Raw genomic sequence first — 26,390 nt, forward strand, 5'->3', positions numbered from 1 at the left:
TAGGAGGTGTGCAGGAGGCAGCTGATCAATGTTTCTCTCTCATCGATATTTCTAACTCTCTATCTCTCTCCCTTCCTCTCTCTGAAAAAAATAAAAAATATATATATTTAAAAAAAAAAAACTTTTGGTTTTATCCACAAATTACCTGAAAGATGGGGAAAATATGTAGCTAGAGATGGACATTAAATAAAGCACTTTTGAAGTTTCTCTTGAAATTGTGTTTAATTACAAAATCCATATTACCCGTATACCTGATATATACATGATGGACTACTCAATCATAAAATAGATTAAATACTGCACTTTGAAACATGGATGGATCTTCAGTATTATAATTGCCCTAGCCCCGTGGTAGGCAAACTACGGCTCGCGAGCCACATGCAGCTCTGTGGCCCCTTGAGTGTGGCTCTTACTAAGCCTTAGGAGTACCTTAATTAAGTTAATAACAATGTACTTACCTATATAGTTTAAGAAATGTGGCTCTCAAAAGAAATTTCAATTGTTGTACTGTTGATATTTGGCTCTGTTGACTAATAGTTTGCAGACCACTGCCCTAGCTGATTTGGCTTAGTAGATGGAGTCAGCTTGTGGACTGAAGGGTAGCAGGTTCGATTCCAGTCAAGGACACATGGCCAGGTTATGGGCTTGGTCCCCAGTTGGGGGCGTGCAGTAGTCAGCCGATCAGTGATTTTCTCTCATCATTGATGTTTCCATCACTCTCTCCCCCTCCCATCCTCTCTGAAGTCAATAAAAGTCTTTAATAAAGAAAATATGAAACTTACATCAATAAGAACTGTTACTTTAATAAATTAAATTTAAACACCTTCCTAAAGTGTGTCCTCTCTTGAAGGTAGAAAAATCAAACACAAATCAATCCATTTTGATTCCAAATGTTTTTTAAAAAGTTTATTTCAAGTATAAAAAGTAATGTTTCAGTATTATCCAAAAATCTGTCAGTTTACTAAGTATAAAACAAGACTTCTGACCAAAAAAGTTAACAATTAGGCATAAAATACTTAGGCTATACTTTGACATTCACAGAGAGCACTTTTGAAAACTAAGTTCTGCCAGTAAGTTTTAAAGACAAAAATATATTTAAAGTCTCGCCTAAAATCACCAAGTCCTTAACTGAAGAATATTTTGCCTCACAAAAGGTAAATTAGCATTTCAAAATAAGATTTTTATAAGAACTCCTTTTAAAATAATGGTAAATAGGCTCAATACTTTTGTAATTCCATGCCTTATGGTTTCCCTGAAAATAGCATTTAGTTTTGTCTGTTACCCACAAATAAGGCTCTCAATGACATACATAGCCTAAATCATAACTAACTCTGACTGAGGCATTTTATCACTTAAATTATGTATATTTCCAACAAAGCATGCTGAACAGAAAATAATAAAAATTCATGCCAGTTACAAAATCATAAGAATTAAAGTCTCAGAATTCTTTTAAAGGACTGCTACCAAGGCTTTTGCTTCTTTTCTCCAGATACTTCTTCTGGTAGGCTTGAAATGTTGCTTTTGAATCCTTTACTGGGTTTTTTAGTGTCTCAAGTCCATCTGCACTGAAGGTTCTGTTGGTGTTTCTTGAATTAGCCAAGACATTGTCATCTACGGAAACAGAAATTTCATTTATTTACTTTGTTATTCTCTTAATGTTAGTGAGCAAAACAGAGAAACAATCTTCTCTGGTATAAAAAATTGGGAAAAGGAGTTAAAAGTTTGATGAACTATGGCTTTTCTCAATTAAACAGATTACACACAGAACTTCTTTCTTGCCTGTCCTTTGGGTTGTTTTTCTACTCATTGTCACTCCAAAGGTAAGGCTGTTCCGCTTTTTCCCTTGCTCAACAAAAATCTAATTTGACATTTGAACACAACTTGTGTGATCTTCTTCATTGCTATTTGAACAGCACAAACAGCAGCCAATTCCAGTTTTAAAATTCTGGTTTAGGCATTCCATAACATGCCTGTACTTTTACTTCATTAAACAGTTTCAGTGCTGTATTAGCCTCACTATTCCTTTAAATCCTGGGACCAGCTTTTCATGTGCACTTCTTGATGTGCCTCTTTATTTCACTAATGGTTCCCCAGGTGCAAAATTCCAATACTTTTCATCCCAGCTCCAGCCGTAACTTTCCACATGAGGTAGGTTTTACATTCTACAAGCCTGGGTGGGTCAAATAATCTATCCTCTTCATAATTCTTCTCCACCCTCATTCTTCTCATGGAGACAGAATTGCTGCTGCCTTAGGGGTGTCTCTCTGCTGCTTTCCATTCAAGCAAGTTATTTTCTTTTCTACAATACCCAGGACTGAAAGTTTTATAGGTTGCTTCAACCACACAAGGAAAGTTGATACCAAAATTAGGAATATAATCCTTTAAAAAGGTTTATAGTTCTTTGGGAGTCGTAGCATTCCTTATCTCACTTCACATAAGTTCACAATGTTCAGTTCATCTCTCTTTTCTCACGGAGTCTCATCAGAATGAACAGAGGTCTAAAACTTGTGTAACTCGGACTCCCCTCATCGTTAAAATAGATCACTGCTCCCCTCTCCACATATGATGGAGAAATTAGGAGAGCATGTCTTCCAACCATTCCCTTGTACAACTGCAAGTCTCATTGTGCTTCTTCCCTGGTTTATGTTTTTCTTCCTATCATGCTTCTAGGTATTGGTGTTTCACTGTTTATTGCTCATCCTGTTGGTGGTGGTTTTTATCTGTTACTTATCTCTTGCCTGAAGATAGTTGGACAACCCGTGCATCCATCTTCTGAATACTTTCATATTCAGATATCAAGTATGGCTCTCACTTTCTCTTTGGAGTAATACCTATGTCTCCTCTTTCTATGGACCTTTCTTGCTTTCATTTACATGCTCATTTTTATCACTGTTATTTTTGACTTTTGGTGTTCCAATTTCAAAAAAATTTTAATCTCGGGTCCGCTTTTCTGGTTGTTTTCCAATTCTGATTAATAAGAGTTCACGTCTCCTTTCAGTCAACTTTTTCCTAATTGCACATTCAATGTGTATGACTCAATTTCTACAAGTATTTGTGCTTTCCGCCTTTTTTTCAACTTGTCATTCTTTTCTGAAAATGTGCTTTCCTTTCTTGTTGCTTCTGGTGAAATTGTTTATTTTCAAGCGACTAAACTATTGCCTTGACATTCAATAAATCAAAACCAAAATAAAACTCCAGAACCCAAGCTTCTACTCAATGCAAAACCTTAAAAATTAACTAGATTCATTCCACCAATTAAACTGAATGTTAAAAGCTCTGGTATTTATGGTTGGTCCTCTGCCCAAATACCTCCCCAGCTATAAAAATCAGGATCAGTCTCATTATGAAAATAACTCAATTCCACACTTGGGAAATAGATCACCGCTTCGCTCCCCATATCTTTCTACTACTGATAAACACAAACACTGAATCTTCTGTTTTTATTTTTTCAGGATACAGAGTTTATTCAAAGTCTAGTACATACTGGCCAAACTGCCTTCAACAACATGAACAGAAAGCCTGAGGAAAAGGCAAAGTTGTTATAAAATCACTTTAATTCAGTTCTTTCCACATTACAAATTGTCAGGCAGGCAGTGGAATGTGCCATATTCCCCCCACATTAACAATACTGACCCTGTAAACAGCTGGTATAAAAATACAGTATTTGTAGCACTATAAAAAAATACATGCTGCACCTCATGTCTTACAATTTGTATAAAAACTTGTATTTATACCCTTGTCCCCACCCATACATGAAAGTTCAGGGTTCCAGGCACTAAAAGGATGGGCCAGTCCAGCCAGCATGAAGTCTGGTCTGTGCAGAGGGAAGACCCTAGGACCTGTGAATGCAGAACTGCACAAGGTAAAGGAAACAGCTCAAGAGGCAGGCAAAAAAAAAATCCCAAAAAACTTTGGTCCAAAAATTGCATGAAAAAAGAAACCATGCAAGTTTGAAGAACCCTGGTCCTCCCAGAGGACAGGTTAGGTGTAAGGCGTCTACATCCAGAAGACTCAAGTCTGGGGATTTCTAGAAAGAACCCAGGCTTCTCAGTAGCCCCCACTGTGTCTTCCCTGGACACTATATTCTGCCCTGCAACTTAACTCCAAGGAATAAGAAAATTTAGATTTGCACACATACCATTTTTATCATCTTGTTATATAGAAAGTTATTCCTTATTTCTTTTACATATAAATGAAGACTAGAATATTTTGTCAACCAGAAATATTGCTAGGAGCAAATGTCTGCAACTGCATCAAAGTACAATTAAGAGATTTATGATGAAACAAAGCTACAAGCTAAAGAAGCATCAGGGACACACACCTTCAGGTGTCTCATCACAGGAGGGATATCTTAAGCCAGGGGTGGGGAGAATGACACACTTGATAAAAAGGAAGATTGAAATGTGGGCACATCCTGTAGCTGGCAGCTTCTTGCCATGTCAGGTACATGATCCCTGAGGAAGGCAGTCCCCAAACCCCTGAGCATTACCACCACCAAGAAAGCCCGGCCAGAGCAGTGTATGTTAAGGCACAAAAAGGCCAATTGGAGGTTTGGGAATGCCCACGGGATAGGCTGCAAAAGCAACAGGCAAGGGGGCATCAGGGAGGAGCAGGTATCCTTTACACGTGTCACTGAAAACCTGAGGCTGGCACCCCATCTCCACAAGATGAGCAAGGTGAATTATATTAACACTAGAAAGACCGAAATTTAGTATATACCTATATTACCCAAAAGCAGTCAAAATGACTGCATTGTGAAAGAATAATATCGGAGCACTCTTCACTTCTGTTCCTTAGCTTTTCCAATAACTCACTTCTATTCGACATTTCTTTCATGAATTTAGGGCGCAAAAGAAATAAACAACTTAACTTATTAGAACAAGTATCACAAATGAAGGAGGGGAGATAACTACAATTATTAGTAAACGCATTTATATGTTGTATAAAAAGTGACAAAATTCTAAGAAATTCTGTCATTATATACATCATTGTTTTTCTAACTGAAATTAAAAAGCAGTCAAAATGACTTCCTTGGGCAATCTAGTGTTAAAAAACAGGTAAACTGATTTGTCTTTAAAAAAAAAAACAACTCTGGTATTTTAAGGTCACTTCAGCTGCTTTGAAAGTGGCTGTTTTCTAGAAAGATGAAAGTTGTCAACAGGTATTTTGGCAAAGGTCACCCAAAGGTGGTGGTTTTCTCCCAGTTCATAATAGTGCAGGTCGATGAGCGCCTGGATTGCCTCTTCCACTGAACCCATTGTGATCAGCGCCATGCTACTGTGCTTCTTGAAGAACTTGAGTTTTTTGACAAGTCTGCCGTTGCTGGAGAAGAGGGCCTTGAGGTTGTGTGCGGATGTGAAGGGTGGTATCTGGGAGAGGTACAGGTTCTCTGAGGGTGGGAAAACATTCTGGAACTTCTTGGGGCATGCATTCCTGAAGCGGTGCAGGGGTGAGTTGCTGTAGTCTTTGGTGAGGCCCAGGTCTGCCTGGCCCTCATGAAGAAGATGCACATTTTTGTACGGGGTGACCGTGATGAGCATAGGCTTTCCGTGCAGCTTATGCCCATTGAGGTGGCTCATGGCCAGCTGGGCCTGGATCCCATCAGCCATCTGCACCAGAGCTCGCGTCTTATTTTTAAAGAAAATCTTCGCCCGCTGGACATCGCCATACACACCAAAAATAATGAAGAGGTTTTGGATTGTGATTCTCTCAGGGTTGAGGTTCTTGACCAGCAGGACACAATTTCCAGCCCCTGCTGGGCCTGGGATGGCAATCTGACCTGCTTCTTCTGTTGATGCCCCCAACACCGAATGGTTGGCCACAGGTGCAGGGTCTGTGATGGCAGTCAGGCTTGCTTCCGCTGTTGCTACCCCTGACACCAATGGGATGGCCACAGGGGGCAGGGCCAGGAGCTCATTGGGATCACAGAGGCCTGCAGCTTGAGGAATATCAAGGGTGGAAGGAAAACCACCTCCTGATTTCACAGGGGCTGACATTATCGGAGCAGCACTGAAGGCCGAGGCCATGGCCTGGTTCTGTAAGGGCTGGCCGTCATGCCAGGGTAGGTCAGGATAGGTGTAGACTCGGCTCTTGCTGCTGTCGTACTTCACCTTGAGGATGGAAGAGGTGGAAAAGCTGACGCGAACTGTGCAACCGAAGATGTTCCAACTGTCCAGAAACACCTTTGCGAGCTCGGCGCTCCATGGTTCAGCAAACTGCAGCAGTGCCTCGAACATGTTGTTCTGGGTGAAAGTTGTGATTTTCAAAACTCTGCCAAAATTGGAAAAGATCTGGTGAAGCATGTCCAGGGAGAATGGGTGGGAGAGGTTCTCTAAGATAATCCTGAGCACTGGGCTCTGGCCAGTCATCACCGTACCTGCATCCACAGGGCCTGCATCATCAGTGCCTGAGCATACAGCACCCGTGCCCACAGAGCCTGCGCTCACAACTACTGAGCTCACAGGGCCCGCCCCCACATCCACAGCATCCACAGTGGCCGCATTCATAGCAACAACAGGACCTGCTTCTATAGTGCCTACACCCACAGCACCAGCCGAGGCAGCCGGAGCCACATTCTTGGACTTTACTGAGTTCAGAGCCTGCAAGGCTGATTGGACCTGTGCCTGGTTGTGTGAACTGCTGGTATTGAGTTCTTTCTGGTGGGAGAACTGGATGTAGATGGGCTGGCCTCGAAGCATGAGTTTCATGGAGGTATAGTAGTTCACCATGGTGATGGCAGCCTCCTCTGTGTTCATCTCAATGAATGCCTGGTTTTTCCATTTCATCATCAGGAAGTTGGTGACCTTCCCAAAAGGCAGTCCCAGAAAAATGACCTCATCCTCAGTGACATCCCCAGGGAGCTTCCCGATGCAGATCACTCTGGAGGGAACACCTGAACTTCTGTTGTCACCTGTGGAATTCTTACTGTTGCCTTTCGTTTTATTGCTGTCACCGTTCAACTTACTGCCATCACTTTTCAACTTCTCACTGTCAATTTTCAACTTATCACCATGAGATTTCCTGCTGTCACCTTTCAACTTCAACTTCTCCCTGTCACCTTTCAACTTCTTGCTGTCAATTTCCAACTTATTGTCACCATTCAACTTCTTGCTGTCAATTTCCAACTTATTGTCACCATTCAACTTCTTGCTGTCAATTTTCAACTTATTGTCACCATTCAACTTCTTGCTGTCAATTTTCAAATTATTGTCACCATTCAACTTCTTGCTGTCACCTTTCAACGTGGTGCTGTCACCTTTAAACTTCTTCCTGTCATTTTCATTTGCTGTGGAAGCTGAGTTAGGTCCTGTAGTTATGCAGGCAGAGGAGAGCTCATCAGGTCCCCGCTTTGTACCAGCTGCTTTGTCTAGGTCAATGCCATCCGTTGCATACAGAAGAGACCCACGGGGGTTGGAGTGGAGGCGCCGGAACCGCTTATTGTCACCATTCAACTTCTTCCTGTCAATTTTCAACTTATTGTCACCATTCAAATTCTTGCTGTCAATTTTCAACTTATTGTCACCATTCAACTTCTTCCTGTCAATTTTCAAATTATTGTCACCATTCAAATTCTTGCTGTCAATTTTCAACTTATTGTCACCATTCAACTTCTTGCTGTCACCTTTCAACGTGGTGCTGTCACCTTTAAACTTCTTCCTGTCATTTTCATTTGCTGTGGAAGCTGAGTTAGGTCCTGTAGTTATGCAGGCAGAGGAGAGCTCATCAGGTCCCCGCTTTGTACCAGCTGCTTTGTCTAGGTCAATGCCATCCGTTGCATACAGAAGAGACCCACGGGGGTTGGAGTGGAGGCGCCGGAACCGAACCAACAACGGCTCTGAGTTACAGACTCCTGAATCATTTTCAAATGAATATGAATAAAAATAAAACTTCACAATAGTACCATAAATGTAATCCAGCTTATATATGACAGACTAACAGAGAAATAAAAAATATTAAAGAATTTGTAATTTTACCTATTTCTGGGTTGGCTTCTGGAATCCTTTTCTCCTCAGGTGCACCTTTTATCCAGTCTTCTTTGGAACTTTTTATTCCTGTAACTATTTAAATATTCATTTTGAGATATCCAGATATTGTTTCCACCAATTTTAGTACTACAATGAAGAAAATTTAGATTAAGCCTAAAAGGTATTATTATATTCAAATCATTCTACAACGGCTCAAAAGCTCTACCTAGTTTGGCTCCAGGGATAGAGCATTAGCCATAAACTGAAGGGTTCTGGTTCGACTCCAGTCAAGGGCATATACTTCGGTTGTAGGCTCAAAACCCCAGCCACAGTCAGGACATGTGTGGGAGGTAACCAATCAATGTGTCTCTCTCACATAGACTTTTCTCTCTCCATCTTTACCCCTCCCTTCAAATCTCTGTAGAAATCAATGGAAAATATCCTAAGGTAAGAAATTAGAAAAAAAGGGAGGGGGTGACACCAAGAAAATTCTTTCTCATATTTAAAGTGCCTAATTTCTCAAATTTGGGGAAAAATTTACTTCAAAAGTTCACCTGCACTATGCAACTACTTTCACTTCGGTTGAATAGCCATCACATTTCAAGTTATTAAAGGGCACATGACAAACATAATTCACATTGCCTCCACCCACTTTCAATATTAGCATTACTTCCAATCCATCAAATTCAATACACCTGGTTAAAAGCAGGAAGTGAAATTACCCATACTTTTAAAATAAGACCTCTCTCTGACCCTCTAAGAAAATGTGACTATTTCAGCTATAACTTTATGCAACTTAACAGATACTTGTCTGAAAAGCAGGAGAAACATTTCCATTCAGATCCTTCAAGTTTTTCAATCTGAATTTTTCAGCACAATACTTTTTACATAATATCCACAACGCCTGCTTCCATTATACCACAAATAGTCATCTATTTTCTCCTTTCTTCCTCTACGTTGAAAATTCTATAATTCAGTTAACCAACAGATAAAAGACCTATTTGCCACCCTGCGCTTGATGACATTCTTGCTTCATATGCCTCCCTCTTATGAGTAAAATGGATGTTACCACTGTTTCAAAGATGGTAAAAGATATCACTAATAATGATTACGTATCTCCTAATGTTTAAATCGAAATTTCTAATTCAGTGGACTATCATACTGGACCTTGCACAGGGGCTTGCTCCTTCCTAGGACAAGGTTGCAGATCCTTCTGTTCTTCAGTGGGATTTATCTTCGTATTTATCAGTCCATCTGGACATAATTTAAACTCCAGCATGCTTTGTTTTTCTGTGGTATTTTTCTGAGGTAAAGGTTTATTTTCCACTCTCTTCTCTTTATTAATATTTTTCGGCAAACTCTCAAGTTTTGTGAGACAAATGCTCTCTCGTTCAATACATTTAAATGCAACTCGGTTCAGATATTGTTTCCTTTGCTCCTTTGCTTGGGGAGACAAGTGGTTGCGTTCACCTCCATTGTTTATGTTATTTAAATTTTTATCTAATTTGGTTTTATCAATGAACATTTTATCAGGTTGCTTTCCATCAACTGTTTCTTTAGCATTCCCCAAAAGGTATGATTTAGAAACATGAGAATGGTGAATTTTTGTGTTTTTATCATGGCTTGAACAAATACTTAATGATTCTTCAGAAGTATGCACACTGCTACTGTGTCTCTCATCCAATTTCCCAGAACTCCCCACTTGCATAGAAAGTTTACTGGACCTCATGGGTTGAGAATCACACGGTATACTTTTCTCACAGTTTAATTTTGATGCTTTGACACCCATTGCTTCTTTATGCTTCTGCCTTTGCAAATACTGCTCTAACGTTATAACAACTTTAGGCAAATTATCCTTAGACGTAGAGCCTAATGATTTAACATTAGATACTGTCTTTTCTTTAACTTTGGATCTTCCATCGGGGTTTGACAAAGGAGTACACGTTTTCAAAGTACCATCTCCATTTTTATTTTGCTCTTGTTTAAAACACTTCATCTTCTTTACCTCTGAATTAAGTATGCTCCCTTCACCTAACTTCCTTTTTGCTGAAACTTTTCGCTGACGATCACCTGTTGCCAATTTTATCTTTTCTGGCAATAATTTCTGTACAAAAGTACCATTTTTTATATGCAAATCTTTATTTTTATTTGTCCAGAAACCTGGCTTTGCTTTAGGTGGACTTGAATTTTGTGCTATGATCTTTCTCTGCGAGCTCTCTTGGGAAAACTTTCTTTTAGCACTAGAATGAAAAGTCATCTCATGAAATTTCAGTTTTCTTTTCTTTTTGTGACATTTTAAGGAATCTAGTTTTTTATCCCCTTTAGAAAAAGATGGAGCGGATAATTCTTGTTCTGTCCTTATTGAGCTGCATTTTGGTTCTGATAGATCTTTCATAGTCCTGCCTTGTGCTGTTTCAGAAAAAGGGTTTTTCCCGATCGGAAAAGTCAGCGCAATCTTTGGATTGTTATTTGGAGAAATATTACATACTATGGAATAATCTTTATCAGAAGTACTCTCTCCTTGCTTATAACTGTTGGTCTCCAGAGAACACTGATCTTTCCCATTTTCGACCTTTGAAGTCAAGTTATTGATGGACTTACACTGGCACTGGGGAACTCCTTCATAAACATTAGAGAGCCAACCCAATGCACAGCAACGGACATCATCTTTCTCTGAATCCATAACAAAATTGGGACTTTCTCCATCTGTATGTACCGGTGAGTCACAGCGGATTCCTTTTTTTGTGACAGGGTTTTCTTTCTCAGAGTTTGTAAATTTGTCTAACGCAGATAGATCATTCTGTTCGGGAAATAATTCTTTCATTTGCTCTGAGTTTAATATTGTAATTTTTATGTGGTCAGCTGCATCTTTGGAGTCACAGCTGGTTTTATCACAAGACTCATCTTTTGAGTTTTTGTCTGTTATTTGTTTTGCTGGAGAATCTTCATGTGTAGTCACAGGTTCAATACCATAGGGAAATTCTTTTGAGAGTTCTGAAAGCTGATTGTGTGGGAAGAAAATGGGTGTCTTATCAAGAACCTCATTTACTGCAGGGTCCTGGGCAGTGTGATTGCAGGACACATCAATTTCCTGGAGGTTACTGTCCTGATTAAGAGCAGCTGATGAACACACATCTTTAGCTGTGCTTACTTTTTTACTATAATGCTTCAAATTGTTTTCCTCTTTATTTTCACTACTTGAATCAACATTCTTCAAATATGACTCTAGAGATTGTGGTGACTTTGATTGATCAGGTATTTTATGTAAAACATCTGTGTACTGTAAAAAATTATCTTTTTGTAAACCAAGCTCTATCTTTTCAGTGATATTGTCTAATTGTTCTTTTTGTTTTTTAGTACTAATCACTTGGAGATTAGGTAATGATTTCTGTGACTCAATCTGTTCAATAGGAGGTGAGTTGAATATCTTTGCTATTTGATAATTATAAGATGTATCACCTTCAACCAGAGAACATATATTGTCAATCTGCAACAACTCACTACTCACAGTATCATTGTCTTTAGAGTTAGATGAAGCTTGATGATCACTCACAGGATAGTGAATATTTGGTTCAGATTCTATTGGATTTCCTTGATTGGTATTAGGTACATCTTCTGAATTACCATTAGTTGAAGTATTTCGCTTTTCCTTCTGAATTAGTGGCAAAACCTTATTTGTTGTAACTGGGTCGTTCACTTTCAATACAGCAGTCACTCTTGTGTTTTCTTCCAATTGATTCTGCAAACTACATACACTGCCTTCTTTAATAACCGGATAGACTGTTTCAGGTAAAGGATCAGGTGTTATTCCTTTGACAGGCAATGTTTTGATATCTGAAATTAAGGGTGACACCACAGCAATCTGAAGTTCTGTTCCCTTAATAGTAGTTGCACCTGGAGATTCATAAGTTTGCACTGCCATTGGCAGAGTTGTTACTTGTGAGCAGTTTTCCATCTTATTCTGAGAATATCCCACAAGTGAAACTGGAGTTTTATCACAGATTTCCCCAGCTTTTGAGATTTCAACTGCTGTTCTCTGTGTTGTTAACTCATTACACGGTTTTTTCTCTGTAGGTTCAGAAGGGTTTTTTTTCCACAGATTAAGGCATGTTGCTAGCAATTCCAAATGACTGTCAGCATTCAGAGGTACTCCAGTTTTAGGGAATTTATGGTCCAGGCAAAAAGAATTTTCTGATACATTGGCAATAATATTACAAGAGCTTGGAGTTTCCATGGTTTTCAATTTCAGTTGGTTATTAGTGATTTGGGTATTAGCATTCATTTTAAAACTGTGTGGATTAGAATCCTTAATAGCTTCACAACCATCTTTCATTAACCTTTTCTCAATTTCATCTCCATGTGCAAGGAGACTGATAAGTAGCTTATTTTCATTTAGATATTTTGAAGCATATGACTCAGAGGCCATAGACTGAGGAACTAAAATTGTTTCAGAATTGGTTTGCACATTTTCAACACTGACTGTATTTCCTGATGAAAACTGGTTCTTCTCCATAGTTGGCATCTTGAAAGATGTGGTATCTTTTAAATTATGTAACTGGTCTGGCACTGGCCCCTTTCCCAAACACACAGAATTTAGTAAAATCGAATTAACCTGGTTAGAATTCCTGCAGTTCGTCTCTTGAATATTAGAATTCAATGTACTGCGCATTCTATTTGTTTCTTCTGCTATTTCCACTGCTTTTGGTGATTTATCCACTGCAGTCTCTGGAGTGGCTGGGGTTACATGGGGTCCAATCTGGGTTTTGCCAGTTTGTTTCAGAGACAGTTCAGAATTTTGAGGTGTTTCACTATTAGCCTTAGTACAACCTGCTAACATCAAAACATTTTTATTAATTTTAATTTTCCTTGCCAGTTCAGAAAATTTCTTTCTCATTTCTACTAATTGTTTAATATCCTTCACTAACTTCTCTTTTACAATATTTGTGTCCAGTGCTTGATCTGAAGTCATATTAGAAAAATCCACTCTTTCTTCTTGATTATTTTGATGAAGAATCTGAACATCGTCCACAGATCTAGTAGGCTCACTAACAGGCTGATTGACATTAGTATTTACTTTCATGTTACAAAAATTTCCAGGTATACTGACATTTTCATTGAGGCTTTGCTGTTGAAAGCCCCTGCAAAAGTCTTTCCTCATTTCAGAAGTATGAACTTTTTGACTCTGAGGAACTTCTGAAGAGTGAGTAATAATATGCTGAGTATTTTGTAATGTTTGGCTTGCGTACCTACAGTCATAAGGAGGAAGAAGTCTTTTTTCATTCTGAATAACTGCAACTTGATAGGATGGTAAAGATGCACTCTGCTTTGACTGTAATGTCAGTGCAGAATTTGAATGATGACTATTTTTAACGTGTACTGATGTAAGTTGCATAGTATTTTGTTTCTGAAGAGTAGGACTTTGCAAAAAGCTTTGTGGTGGATAACTGTATTGCTCTGGATGCGGTCTGTAATCTGCATAAGTCAGTCCATTGGATGTATACTGTTGTGCCCAGTCAGCCTGTCGCTCTGATAAAGATGAGGTAAGTCTCTGGTGTCCTTGATAAGTTACAGGAACTCTTACAGAATTAGAAGGGACCGTCTGTCCTTGCATAGGATAGATTTCTGATGTTACAAATTGATTCTGTAGTGCATTTACATTTGGTGGATTAGTTCTAAAACCAGTTTGTTGAGAAACAGCTGCCCCTGTATGAGAAAACATAGAATTTCTCACTGGTGAGTTTGCCCACACATTTTGTGCAACTCCTGGAGACATTTGCAAACTGTTATTTAGTTGATTGGGTCCATTTACATTTGCATAAGTTTTTCTTTCCAATGAAGCTTGTGAGGCAAAAATTGTCCTACTATGTTTATCAGAAGCAGAGATTTGTTGGGAAGTTGTATTTCTGATGTTGAGAGGTGACTGTGAAACTGGATTTGAGTTACTCCGAAACATACATGGAGGATGGTTACTTCCAGGAGGGTTTAAAGGAACTTGAGATGGTGTGTTCATTATACTCGGCTCCAAAAGAGATGACTGTTTTTTAGGATACATTGGTTGTAAGGTGACACTATTCGGTTTAGCATTCCAATCCATTGTTGATTGATTAAAGTAGTAGAAGTGTATTAAAAATCACGTTTTTTTGAATGTCAGGAATCTGTAAAAAATAAAGGCGTTTATTAATAAGCTATTTGACTGGACAGAACATCTTTTAAAATTAGTTTACCTGAACACCAATGCTGACTATATCTATCATAATTCCTGAAAATTCAGATTACACCAATCCTCATTTTAATTTCCGAAAGAGAAATAGAAAAGGAGGATGCAACAATAAAGATGGCAAATGTCAATAATATTTCTATGATATTTAACAGGAATTCATCCCACATTTAAGTGGTGATTACTTTCTGATTTTTTTATTAAGTACCTCTTTATTCTAAGTATTCATATTCACTATTTTAAAAAGACAAAAAATGTTATTATCTATCACTACTTTCTATGCACCATAAGGGGATTGTCAGCTGTTAACACCTCCTCTATCAGAAAATTTTGATACACTAAAAAACCACTAATACACAGCCCTTGCTGGTGTGCCTGAGTTGATTGTCATGGCACACATACTCAGGTTGCAGGTTTGATGCTTGTGGAATCTTCACAACTTGTTTAATGAGGGGTGCAGATGGAAGGCAACCCCTTGATGTTTCTCTCTCTTCCCCCTTTTTCTCCCTTCCCCTCTCTAGAAAAATCAATAAAAACGTATTTTAAAAATAAAAAACAAAACAAACAAAAAATAAAAATAAATAAAAAACTAATATATAAATGAAGACTCATTTTTTAAACAAACAGAATCCTACCAAACTGTCCACAATTTGCCTGATTTTCATTAGGATATCTTATCATTTCACTAACATATCTGCCTCATTGTCTGGATAAGATTCTACTTTATGGTTGCACCACCATTTAACCAGTCCTCTATCGACCAAATACAGGTGTACCTCATATTGAAGAGGCTTCATCAAAACCAAACTACATAATAGGAAAAAGACAGGTAAAATAAAACTAAACAACCTTATATTAATAGTATACCCAACAACTTCAGAATATACATTCTTTTGAAGTGCACATAAATTTTATCAATATTGATCATATGGTTATGCAACAAATAAATCTCATATTTCAAAGGATTAAAAATGATTCAGATTAATTCACTGGAAATCACCAAGAAATTATGGAGCAAAGGTAACTATAAATTGCAAAATAATTGAGAAATAAAGAAAGCTTGATACACTTGAAGGGAGAGAGAGAATGAATCTGAGGTCTCTTATTCTACTTACAATGACACAAGTCCTTTGGATTAAGGACCTACTCTTATGACCTCATTTAAATTTAATTGCATCCCTAAAAGGCCCAAGTCAAATACAATCGCATTGGATGTTAGGGCTGGGAGTGTGGGAACACAATTTAGTTCATAATTGTCTCCTATCATGCCAATGGAGAGGGGTGAGGGGAAAGGGCTGGAAGAAGTTAATGGGGAACCCTAAGTAATACTTCCAAAAATAAAGATGGTTTTTTAAAAAGAACAGAAGATAATTTATAGCATTAAACAGACTAGAACAAAGAAAGTGAGAAATAATCGGCACATCAAAAGAACTGAGAATAAATTGAACCATAGAAATGAAATACAGTAAAATAAACAAAAAAACGAACAAAAATACAGAGATTCAACAAACTCAAGCAGATTCTTTCAAAAAACACACACACAAAATCATTAAAAGCTTCAGTTCTGACAACACTGACCATGGAAAAAAGACAACACAATATTAGAGAAGGCTATCACTAAACCATACATTAAAATGATAAATATCCTATCTAATAATAGACAAACATGGTAATTAACCATACCTTCGCTATGCTTCCCATTGGCTAATCAGGGTGGTATGCAAATTAACTGCCAAACAAGATGGCAGCTGTCAGCCACACAGCTTAATTGAGCAGGAGGAAGCCAAGGTTGCCCACCAGCCGCGACCTGGCTCTGAACTCCAAAAGCAACTAAGTTTCCATTATAGAAGCTAAACAAACTCCAGATACCTGCTTTCAGCAGGCCGTGGCCTCAGAGCAGTGACAGCAACAAAGTTTCAATTATAGAAGGTAAATAAATCCCAAAATAAAAAGAGAAAAAAGGAGAGGATGAGAGGTTCAGTCGCCAGCCAGCCTAAAAACGGCCCTCAGCCCCTCACCCAGAATGGCCAGGAACCCCAGTGGGGACCCCCACCCTAAAAGGGGTGTGGCCAGCCTGAAAACAGCCATCAGCCCCTCACCCAGGCTGGCCAGGCACCCCAGTGGGGACTCCTCCTCAGCAGTGTTAAGGATGTCCGACTGCAGTTTAGGCCTGCTCCCCGCTGGCAAGTGGACATCCCCCAAGCGCTGCCGGGCTGCCAGAGGGATGTCTGATTGCCATCTTAGACCCAATCCCCCGGGAGCAGGCCTAAGCAGCAGGTGGTCATCCCCCGAGGGGTCCCAGACTGCGAGAGGGCACAAGTTGGGCATAAGGGGACACCCCCTGCCGCGAATGCACAAATTTTTGTGCACTGGTCCTCTAGTTTACTATAAGTAACTATATTCCAATACATTCATAATTAGGTGAAAAGACGACATTCCTTTAAAAACACACCTCACCAGGACTAACATAATACCATCTCTTTTAACATCTTTTAACAAAAAGAAAATGTTAGGCCCATATGTCTTTACTGGCGCATTCTAACAATCATTTATAGAATCATTAATCCAATATAACCTCTTCTAAAGGAAAAAAGGGGATAATTTACAACTCATTTAATAACTCTGGCATACCAAAAGCTGAAAAGGAAAATTAACAAGCCAATCTCCATCAAAAAGACAAATGTGAAAATCCTAAGCAAAATGTTAGCTAACTATATGGAGTAACATATGAAAGAACACATCATGATTAAATCGGGTTTTAGGCACACAAAATTTGCCATTTGAATATTAACCAAAGTAATTACATTACAATTTTTAAAAATCATGATCACTTTAATAGATGGAAAGAACTTGATAATATTCAATATCTATTCATTGAAAGAACAATTATATCAAACCAACAATAAAAATTTATTACATTTTGATAAATGGCAGCTTCAAAACTTTAGATAGTAAGACAAAGACGTCACTATCATCCCATTATTGGACCAGAAAGCCTAGGAAGCAAAAGCTGAGAAGAACAACAAACCTGACTATACTCATACACGTTATATTGAAAATCCAATTGTATATACCTCCTAGACCAGTGGTTCTCAACCTGTGGGTCGCAACCCCTTTGCGGGTCAAACCACCTTTTCACAGGGGTCACACCTAAGACCATTGGAAAACACATATATAATTACATATTGTTTTTGTGATTAATCACTATGCTTAAATTATGTTCCATTTGTAACAATGAAATTGGGGGTCACCACAACATGAGGAACTATATTAAAGGGTTGTGGCATGAGGAAGGTTGAGAACCACTGTTCTAGACCAATGAATTTAATCTTTTTCATATCATGATGTACAAACTAATTACTACAATACCCAGGGCACACTAAACATATTTTGCAGATCTGACAAAAATAACAAAGATGTAAGTGTAAGAATAAGCCATATTCAAATATTTGAAGACAAATAAGTAGAGTAATTATCTCACAATTTATCTATAAACTAGAGGCCCAGTGCACGAAATTCGTGCACGGGAGGCGGGGGGAGGGGGGTCGTTCCCCCCGGCCCCCAGCTGGCCTGTGCCCTCTCATAGTACAGGAGCCCCAAAGAGTTAGGCCTGGCTCACCCATCCAGAGCTCAAAAAACAAGAATAACAAAGCAAATTTTTATTTGTATAGATGTCAATTGGGACAAGATCAGATGATAGAATGGGTTGTAGTTTTTTCACTAAACTCAAGAAATATGAAATTCAAGGTATGCAAAAGATATAAGGAGAAAAATCTATGTATTCCTTACATGTTTTCTCCTAGTAAAGGTCCTTAATAAGATAACTAGAAATCTATCTCTGGTAAAGTCTAGTTTTTGCATTTCCATGTGAAAGGTATAAGACTAAGTACACTGTATTCAAAAGTAAAGACTGAAATAAAAAAGTCAGAAAACAACACCTTCCCTCTAATTTCAGGGATGTTTGTGCAGTCCTTCAGTGTCTTTTGTGTCTTCAAAGGCGAGAGAAGGGCTAAAATATGCCAAATTACTCAGGTAGAAGTGTAATTCAAAATTAAAAGCAACACGTCTAAAAATTATTGATACCTAATGAATTCTCCCATCTCTGAACTTGGGGGTAGTCTTTAATGAATTGAATTGTGTGTCCTACAAGATTCATGACTGAAGGCCTAAACCCATTGTGACTGCATTTGGAGATAGGGCCTTTAGGATGGTAATTAGTGTTAAATGAGGCCATTAGGGTTAAGTCCCTAACCCAACGGGACCAGTGTCCTTATAAGAGAAAAACTAGGTGTATGCACATAAAGGAAAGATGACATGAGGTCAAAAAGAGAAGGTGGCTATCTGCAAGCCAAGGAGAGACACCTCAGGTGAAACCAAACACCTGATTTTATGCATCAAGATTCTAGAACTGTGAGCCATCCAGGCTGTCGTTATTTTGTTAGAGCAGTCCTAGCAGACTAATATAGAACATATGGGTATGAAGAGAAATGACCTTTCTGAGTTATTTGGCATATTTTAGCCCTCCTCTCTCCTTGAGGACACAAAAGACACTGAAGGCCTGCAAAAGCATCCCTGAAATTAGAGGGAAGGGGTTCTGTTTTCTGACTTTTTTATTGCAGTCTCTACTTTTGAATAAATACAATGTACTTAGTCTTGTACCTTTTACATGTAAATGCAAAAAATGGACTTTAGCAGAGACAGATTTCCAGTCTATTGTTTTAATTTCTCTTGGAAAAAGAAATCATTTGGCATGAAAATCTCCCCCTTGCCTGCATCCCTTATCAAACCCTTACCTGTTAAACAGTGGCACTCACCTGAAAAACTCCAGCTATGACTGAACATATGAATCTCCTCTACAAAGGAGCAGCCCGTTTTCTGGAGAAAACAAAAAAGAAATCACTAAGCCAGCAGACCAATTTTACTTCATGAACATAAAGATCAAACTTAACATTAGCCCTAATTGGTTTGGCTGAATGAGCACAGTGTTGGCCTGTGGACACAATGTCCCAGGTTCAATTCCAGTCAAGGGAACATGCCTATTGTGGGCTCGATCCCCAGTAGGAAATGTGCAGAAGGCAGCCAATCAACGATTCTCTCATCATTGATGTTTCTATCTCCCTCTCCCTCCTTTTCTAAAATCAATAAAAATATATATTTAAAAAATAAAATAATTTTACTAAAACCTTTCCTCTCCTCCCTAGTACCATACCTTCCAAACTACACAGATGCTTCCCTTATTCAGAACATCAGTCAATGATAATGGCGGAACCCGAAAGCAGGAATTCTTCCTGGGGCCACATCTCACAGAATTGAAAAATGAAGCGTTCAAGCAAGGCAGAACTTTATTGCAAGCAAACACAGGGCCTTCCCGACCCCCCACTCAGGGAAGGGACCCAAATTTAGGTTGCCATTAAAGCATTCTGCTCTTCCCCCTTCTATCTGCTAAAAGCTGGTCTTTGTCTATGCCGCTGATTGGTTCGCAGCCTAGAACAATTTCAAAATCTATCTTGCGCTGCTCCTCCTCCTTCCCTCTTCCTTCCTGTCTTTTGTAACGTTTTATTTTGCTTTGCAAGTAAAACATCCTTGTCTCATAACATCCTGTATCTCTACAAAACATTTTGTGGTTTCAGCTAGCTCCAACTGTCCTGTCCACACTTCCTTCTTCTACCCGTTACCGTGTCTGTCTAATCCTGCTTCTAACTCCTATCAGCAAGTTGCCCCTACCATCAGATGTACAAAAAATGCATCCTTGGAGAACGCTGGGAAGGAGGTGTCGGTGCCTGGCCGAGGTGCACGGTGAGGAGGGGGCGAGCCCGACAGCTTGTAAGGATGGAGTGGGGAAGGGTGCGGCAGGGTGGAGATCCCTGGGGTGGGATAGGGCGTGTGTGGGGGGGTGGTTCAGGAAGGGGCGGTTCCCCAGAATGACCTTAGTCCAGTCTACTTCACTCTCTGGGCCTCGGTTTCCCCTTCCTGGCGTAATGGGAGCTGAGGAATTTGAGCCTCCGGCAGCACACTGCTACCTCCTGGCACACAGCCAGATCCCCATCGAACTCCAGCCCCGCTGAGGAGCCCGTTGCTCAGGGAGCGGGTCGAAACGGGGAGCCACACCGTCTGCATGCCCCCATTAGAGCATGTCCCAAGCCATTTCTGATGTCCCGTTATAACGAGCCAGGCTGCTCCCTTAGACTCATAGCCCGAAGCAATCAGAAACCTAATGAACCCCCTTCAGGTTCGTGGAGGCCCGGGGCGGGTGCACAGGCCCTGGGGGTGGATACGGGAGAGGGGAAGCCTCGGGCACCTGCGTCCAGACGCACCTAGGCTTTGTTCCCAGTGCGTCAATGTACTCCCTCCCTGTGGGCCTTCTGGGGGTTGGCCTGCCCTGCCTGTGTGTTGTTTCCTTCTGTAAAATGGAGCTGGCTAGCTTTCCTCCTCCAGGGACTGAGGATTGTGGCCTCATGCATGGCTAGCACTCAGCTCCATGCTCAGCTCTCCACAGTTGCCCAATAAATGCTTATTGTTAGCATCATGGTGCTTGCATCCCTGCTCCCCCTCCCCACTCCCACCGGCAGCCCCAACCACAAGCCCCTGGCACTGGGGGCAAGGGATCACTCACTCTGGCCCTCACCCCGAGTTCTTTGTGAGATGCTTGGCTGCCCAAACTCTAGGCAGGGACCCCACCATCTCTGGGGGACAAGCCAGTAAAGGAAGGAAAGCCGGAGAGGGGATTGGGTTGTGGCTCATACCAGGGTAAGGGCGGGAAGAGGTGGCTGGCCATTCGGCAATAAATTGGGCCACCAGACAGTTGTGCTGATCGAAAAGGATGGACCTCAGAACTGGCTTAGCCAAAAAATAAAATTGCATCCTTGTAATGTGCACTTAGAGTGGTGAAGCTAACCTTCCTATCAAATATCTACACTTAAAATCCTATTTCCCTTTTATTCCCAGTGGCACAAATAGCCTCACTGACCCCCACATTCCTCACCTCTCCATCCCACACCAGTGACAGTCTTTTCACTTTGTTAAAAAACACAAATATAACAAATCAAGTTTTAAATGCTTAACATCTTTAAAGGCATAAATAAAAACAACTTTTAAAGTAATCTGCACTTCCATCAAATGATTTTAAAAATCATTAAATAAATTTAAATGCTACATTAGAAAATATCAGGCCACATGCCTGGGTTGTGGGCTCAATCCCTGCTGAGGGGCGTGGATGAGGCAGCCAATCAATGATTCTCATCCTTGATGTTTCTATCTCTTTCCATTTAAAAATTTAAAAATAAAAATAAAAGCCTGAATGATATGCTGTCTCCAATAGACAGACTTTAGATACAAATATACAAATAGGTTGAAAGTAAAAGGGGAGAAATGACTATTAATTATCAGACAAAACAGTAATAAAACACAAAAATATTAGAGATTAAGAGAGACATTTTATAACCACACAAGGATCAAGCCACCAAGAAATTATCAATTATATTCACCTAACAGAGCATTAAAATACAAGAAGGAAAAACATAAACAAGGGAGAAGTAGCAATTCAGATTCCAAGACTTCCATTCCCCCCTTTCAACAAATTGGCAGAAAATAAGAAAAATATGTTTTGAACACATTATACACTCCTAAATTCACCTTTCTTTCCCTTTTCTCGTCCCTCCCCTCCCCTCACTCCACCACCCATGGCACCATTAACTTCCGCACTCCCAAGCTCCAAGTGACCTTCCTTTGCCTCTAATACTTGTTTCCTAAACCCATTTATTCTAGGAATTACTTTTACAACCTCTGGGATTTTTATAAAGTAGTGTCACGGTGCACAAAATTGGTACACATTAAAAGGGAATTAATTAGAGGAAGTGTTTTTGTTTGCCCTTTCTCTACAATAGAAGTGTCAGAGATGAAAGAAAATTCGTAAAATGTATATGAAAATCTTCCTCCTGTCAGAGTCTGGGGTACGCCACAGGAACCAGAGTCAAGTCCCCGCCCACCCACATGCACCTCAAAATCCCACAAGACCCAGACCCAGCCGGCCCCACCCCCATTTGGGCTAGATCCAAACAGATGACACGGCCTGAGGTACCCTGTCAAAACCAGAATATGCCAGAAGACATGGCAAAGTAATTTTGCTTCATGGTAACGCACCATCACACACTTCAAAACCAGTTAAAGACACGTTAAAAGATATTGCCTGGGAAGTATTAACCCACCCACTGTATGCACCAGACCTTGCTCCTTCAGATTACCACTTGTTCTGATAGATGGCACATGCACTTTCTGAGCAACACTTGGAAACATGCTTAGTGGAAAACTGGGTCTCTGAATGGTTTGCCACAAAACAAGAAACGTTCTATTGGAGCATTATCCACAAATTACCTGAAAGATGGGGGAAATGTGTAGCCAGCAATGGACATTACTTTGAATAAAGCACTTTTGATGTTTCTCTTGAAATTATCATGTTTTCTTTTATTACAAGATCTGCATTATTAACCAATACACCTAGTATGCACCCCCATGTTCATAGCAGCATAATTTACCACATGATCTCGTTCATTTGTGGAATATAATGAACATAAACTGATGAACAAAAACAAAACCAGAGATATAAAAACATCAAACATGCTGTCCAACCTATGAGGGAAGGTGGTGGGTAAGAGGGTAAGAGATCAACCAAAGGACTTCTATGCATGATAATGAGCATAATCAATGGACACAGACAGTAGGGAGTGAGGACATGTGCTGGGTGGTGGGAGCAGCCGGGAGAGGTCAATGGGGGAAAAAGAAGATTCATGTAATACTTTAAACAATAAAGAATTTGAATAAATAAATTAAGACTTATGCCCTAGCAGATTTGGCTCAGTGGATAATGCCATGGCCTGCAGACCAAAAGATCCCAGGTTCTATTCCAGTCCAGGGTAAGTACCTTAACCCCTTCCCCAGCAGAAACGTGTATACACGTTTTCACAAAATGTTCTTTTTCAGTCGTCGACGAGTATACTAAGAAAATATGGTAAAAAAATATGGTTTATAGGAAGACGAGTTACAAACTGTTTTCATAACCAGCATCAAAAATACTATACAGAACCAAAATAAAAAAATTAGTCTGAAAAAGAAACGTTTTTAACAAAAAAATTGTTGGGGAAGGGGTTAATTGCAGGCTCCTCCCAGGCCCAGGGCCAGGACCCCGGTTGGGGCTTGTGCTGGAGGCAACCAATCGATATGTTTCTCTTACATCAATGTTTCTCTGTCTTTCCCTCTCTCTACCACTATACCCCCCCCCCGCTCCCAAAAAATCCTCAGGCGAGGATTAACGACAAAAAAGATTTATGAAATATTTTTTCACTTTAAAATATTTTATATCCATGCAAAGCAAAGGATGTGGTTTAACTGAAAAATTGTCAACCCAGCAGCTTCCTTTATTTCTAGGTCAGCCTTACTATAAAAATTACACAGCAAAAAATAAGTTATAGCCAAAATGGAAGGCATAAAAAAGAGACTGACTTGGGGTAACACAAATACAAAGATGCATATTTAGACAATATCTAGCAGGCTTCAATGAATGAATAAACATCTGTAGTTGCTGAAAATTTAAGAGAAGTCCTTATTTTAATTTATAGATGGGAAACAGTCCTGCCTCTCCCTTCTTCACATCTATGCCAATCGTGATTTCAATTGTATTTCAATACCTTCTTAAAAAAAAACAAAAACCTATGTACATACACACACACACATTTAACATGATAAACGACTTCTCAACTGAAAAGGAAAGCAACAGAAAATTTGTTTTGGCATTAAAACAAGTTTTTTTTTTTTATTGATTTCAAAGAGAAAATGGGAGAGATAGAAACATCAAAGGTGAAAAGAGAATCATTGATTGGTTCCTGCATGCCCCACATTATGGATCCAGCCAGCAACCCCAGCAAATGTGCTCTGACCAGGAATCATACCATGACCTCCTGGTTTATAGGTCAACGCTCAACCACTGAGTCATGCAGGCTAGGCTGTTTTGGCATTTTTAATTGAAATTTTCCATTATGTCTTTCTAACTTCCACAAACCAAAGTTTATTTGGAGAGTACCTACTGATGTGCTTAAATTAAGGAAAACCAGCATTTTTCATTGAAAAACTGATTTGTATTAGAAAAAAGCTATATTAAAAAACCTCTACTAAAAACAATTCACTAACACCAACATTCTAAGTGTAAGAGCCACTTTTCAGGAATTCCAAAAGTATTATGATTTATTGAACCTGTTGTAGCTCTGAGTTTCTGTATCCTCAATCATCAGAGAAGTTAGGTTACCAGTCCTTGAAATAGGCTTTGAAGACTAGAGTATTCTAAATTTTACAATATTTATAATACAACACTATTATTTATAAAACAACTTCATTAATACTAATAGCTAACATTTGAGAACTTACTTTATGCCAAGAACTTTCCTGAATGCTCTAAATACATTATCACATTTAATTGTCACAACAAATGAACTTAAGCAGTCTTCCCTAAGCAGTAGCACCATGCTCAGCAGGGCTAGAAGTCCTCCTATCACAGCTGTAAAGCTGGTGGTTCTCCATATTGCCACATAGAAAGGAGAAAGACCAAAGGGATTCACATGCAGTTTCTTACTGAAACCGCAAAACCAGTAGCGGTGTTCCCAATCATAGAAGGTCATACTGAGGTCCATGAGAACACAGGCTTTGGAGGAGCCACCTGTAGTCATTGTAAAGCCTTGCAGCTACACCCCCCAGGGCAAGGGTGGTAAAATCCTGTGCTCACCTGAAAGTGGGCAGGCACACAAGAAACACTGTGGATATTTCTCATAAGGCTGCGTATCAACATTTGTTCTGGGAGGACTTGCAGGGTGCCCTGCCAAAGTGTGGGTCAGACCGAGATGAACTGTGCAGTGCATGGGAAGGCCAAAGTCATCAGAGCACCGTGGTGAAGCGGTTCGCCTACACCCCTATTCTCCAATCTTTCATCTATCCAGCTAAATGCTCTCTTCAGAATCTCAGACCACTCAATCAAATACTCTAATTTCGTATTTTCTCTTAGGCAACACCAGGCTGAGTGACTAGACTGCGACTCTGAGCAGGAAGACCAGGCCTTTTTTGGAGGTCAGCCCACAACCAGACTCCCTGCTACCTAAGTATGTCCCAGATACCATGCTGGTTCACCAGTGAGAGCCACATAAAACACAGGAGTGGGAAGTAAACTGCTCTCTTTTTCCTGATTATACCTATAATCCAGGTATAGCATAGGATATTCGAAATTACTATATCCCATCATCACTGGCTAGCAGAGCAATACAACTACCATTCTGTAACAAAGTTTTCACTTTAGATAACCCTTGAACAACATAGGGGTTAGAGGCACTGACTCCCCCCTGCCACCTCCACCCCCTAAAACTGAAAATCCAAGTATAACTTTTGACTCCAAAACCTTAACTAGTCTACTGTTGACTGAAAAGCCTTACTAATAACAACACACTTTGTATGTCATATGTATGATATACTGTATTCTTACAACAAAGTTACACTACTATATTTGTTGAAAAGTAAATCCATGTATAAATGGATCTTCAGTTTAAGTTTCCCACCTTTTCTAGTTATGTTATTTCCTGAAGTGGGAATTAAAGATAAGAGAGTACACGTGAAGGAGTCACTTAACCATCCTTGGAGTTCTGCCTAATAACTCACTTTAGGTACCCAACTCAAAAAACACGATCCATTAGAGCAGCGGTTCTCAACCTTTCTAATGCCTCAACCCTTTTTTTTTTCACTTTAATATATTTTTTATTGATTAAGATATTACATATGTGTCCTTGTCCCCACATTACCCTCTCCCCCCCCCCCCGCTCTTGCCCTCCCCCCCGTTGTCCGTGTCCATTGGTTAGGCCTATATGCCTGCATGTAAGTCCTGTAGTTGATCTTTCCCCCTTACCCCCCCCCTCCCCTACCTTCCCTCCGGGGATCGATAGTCTGATCACTATTTCTCTGTCTTTGGATCCGTTCCTGTTCGTCAGTCTATGTTGTTTTCTATATTTCACAAAAGAGTGAGATCATGTGGTATTTATCTTTCTCTGACTGGCTTATTTCACTTAGCATAATGCTCTCCAGTTCCATCCATGCTGTTGCAAAAGGCAAGAGTTCCTTTTTTTTAACTGCAGCATAGTATTCCATTGTGTATATGTACCACAGTTTTCTAATCCACTCATATC

The 26,390-nt window shown here is 39.7% G+C and overlaps 2 protein-coding genes across 7 annotated transcripts in view; one reads left to right on the forward strand and one right to left on the reverse strand.

Annotated features, from left to right (window-relative positions):
- Nucleotides 1-26,390, forward strand: part of DENND5B (DENN/MADD domain containing 5B) — an 831,092-nt gene that overhangs the window by 375,920 nt on the left and 428,782 nt on the right. The gene's annotated exons all lie outside the window — the stretch shown is intronic.
- Nucleotides 879-26,390, reverse strand: part of KIAA1551 (KIAA1551 ortholog) — a 38,186-nt gene continuing 12,674 nt past the window's right edge. For 2 of the 6 annotated variants that reach the window (XM_015566603.1, XM_015566604.1), the window contains exons 3-7: nt 18,996-19,056; nt 9,132-14,119; nt 7,974-8,057; nt 7,445-7,849; nt 5,035-7,234 (exon numbers count right to left, since the gene is read on the reverse strand). In XM_015566603.1, the coding sequence (XP_015422089.1) occupies nt 5,106-7,234; nt 7,445-7,849; nt 7,974-8,057; nt 9,132-14,058 (7,545 nt within the window). In that variant the 5' untranslated portion in view covers nt 14,059-14,119; nt 18,996-19,056 and the 3' untranslated portion in view covers nt 5,035-5,105. Of the gene's footprint in view, nt 1,612-5,034; nt 7,256-7,444; nt 7,850-7,973; nt 8,058-9,131; nt 14,120-18,995; nt 19,057-26,390 lie in introns of those variants that run through there. The other 4 variants (XM_015566607.1, XM_015566605.1, XM_015566606.1 and 1 more) reach the window with 4 other exon arrangements.

This window comes from Myotis davidii, unplaced genomic scaffold (genome assembly GCF_000327345.1).
Source record: "Myotis davidii unplaced genomic scaffold, ASM32734v1 scaffold902, whole genome shotgun sequence".
In the NCBI taxonomy this organism is placed as follows: domain Eukaryota; kingdom Metazoa; phylum Chordata; class Mammalia; order Chiroptera; family Vespertilionidae; genus Myotis; species Myotis davidii.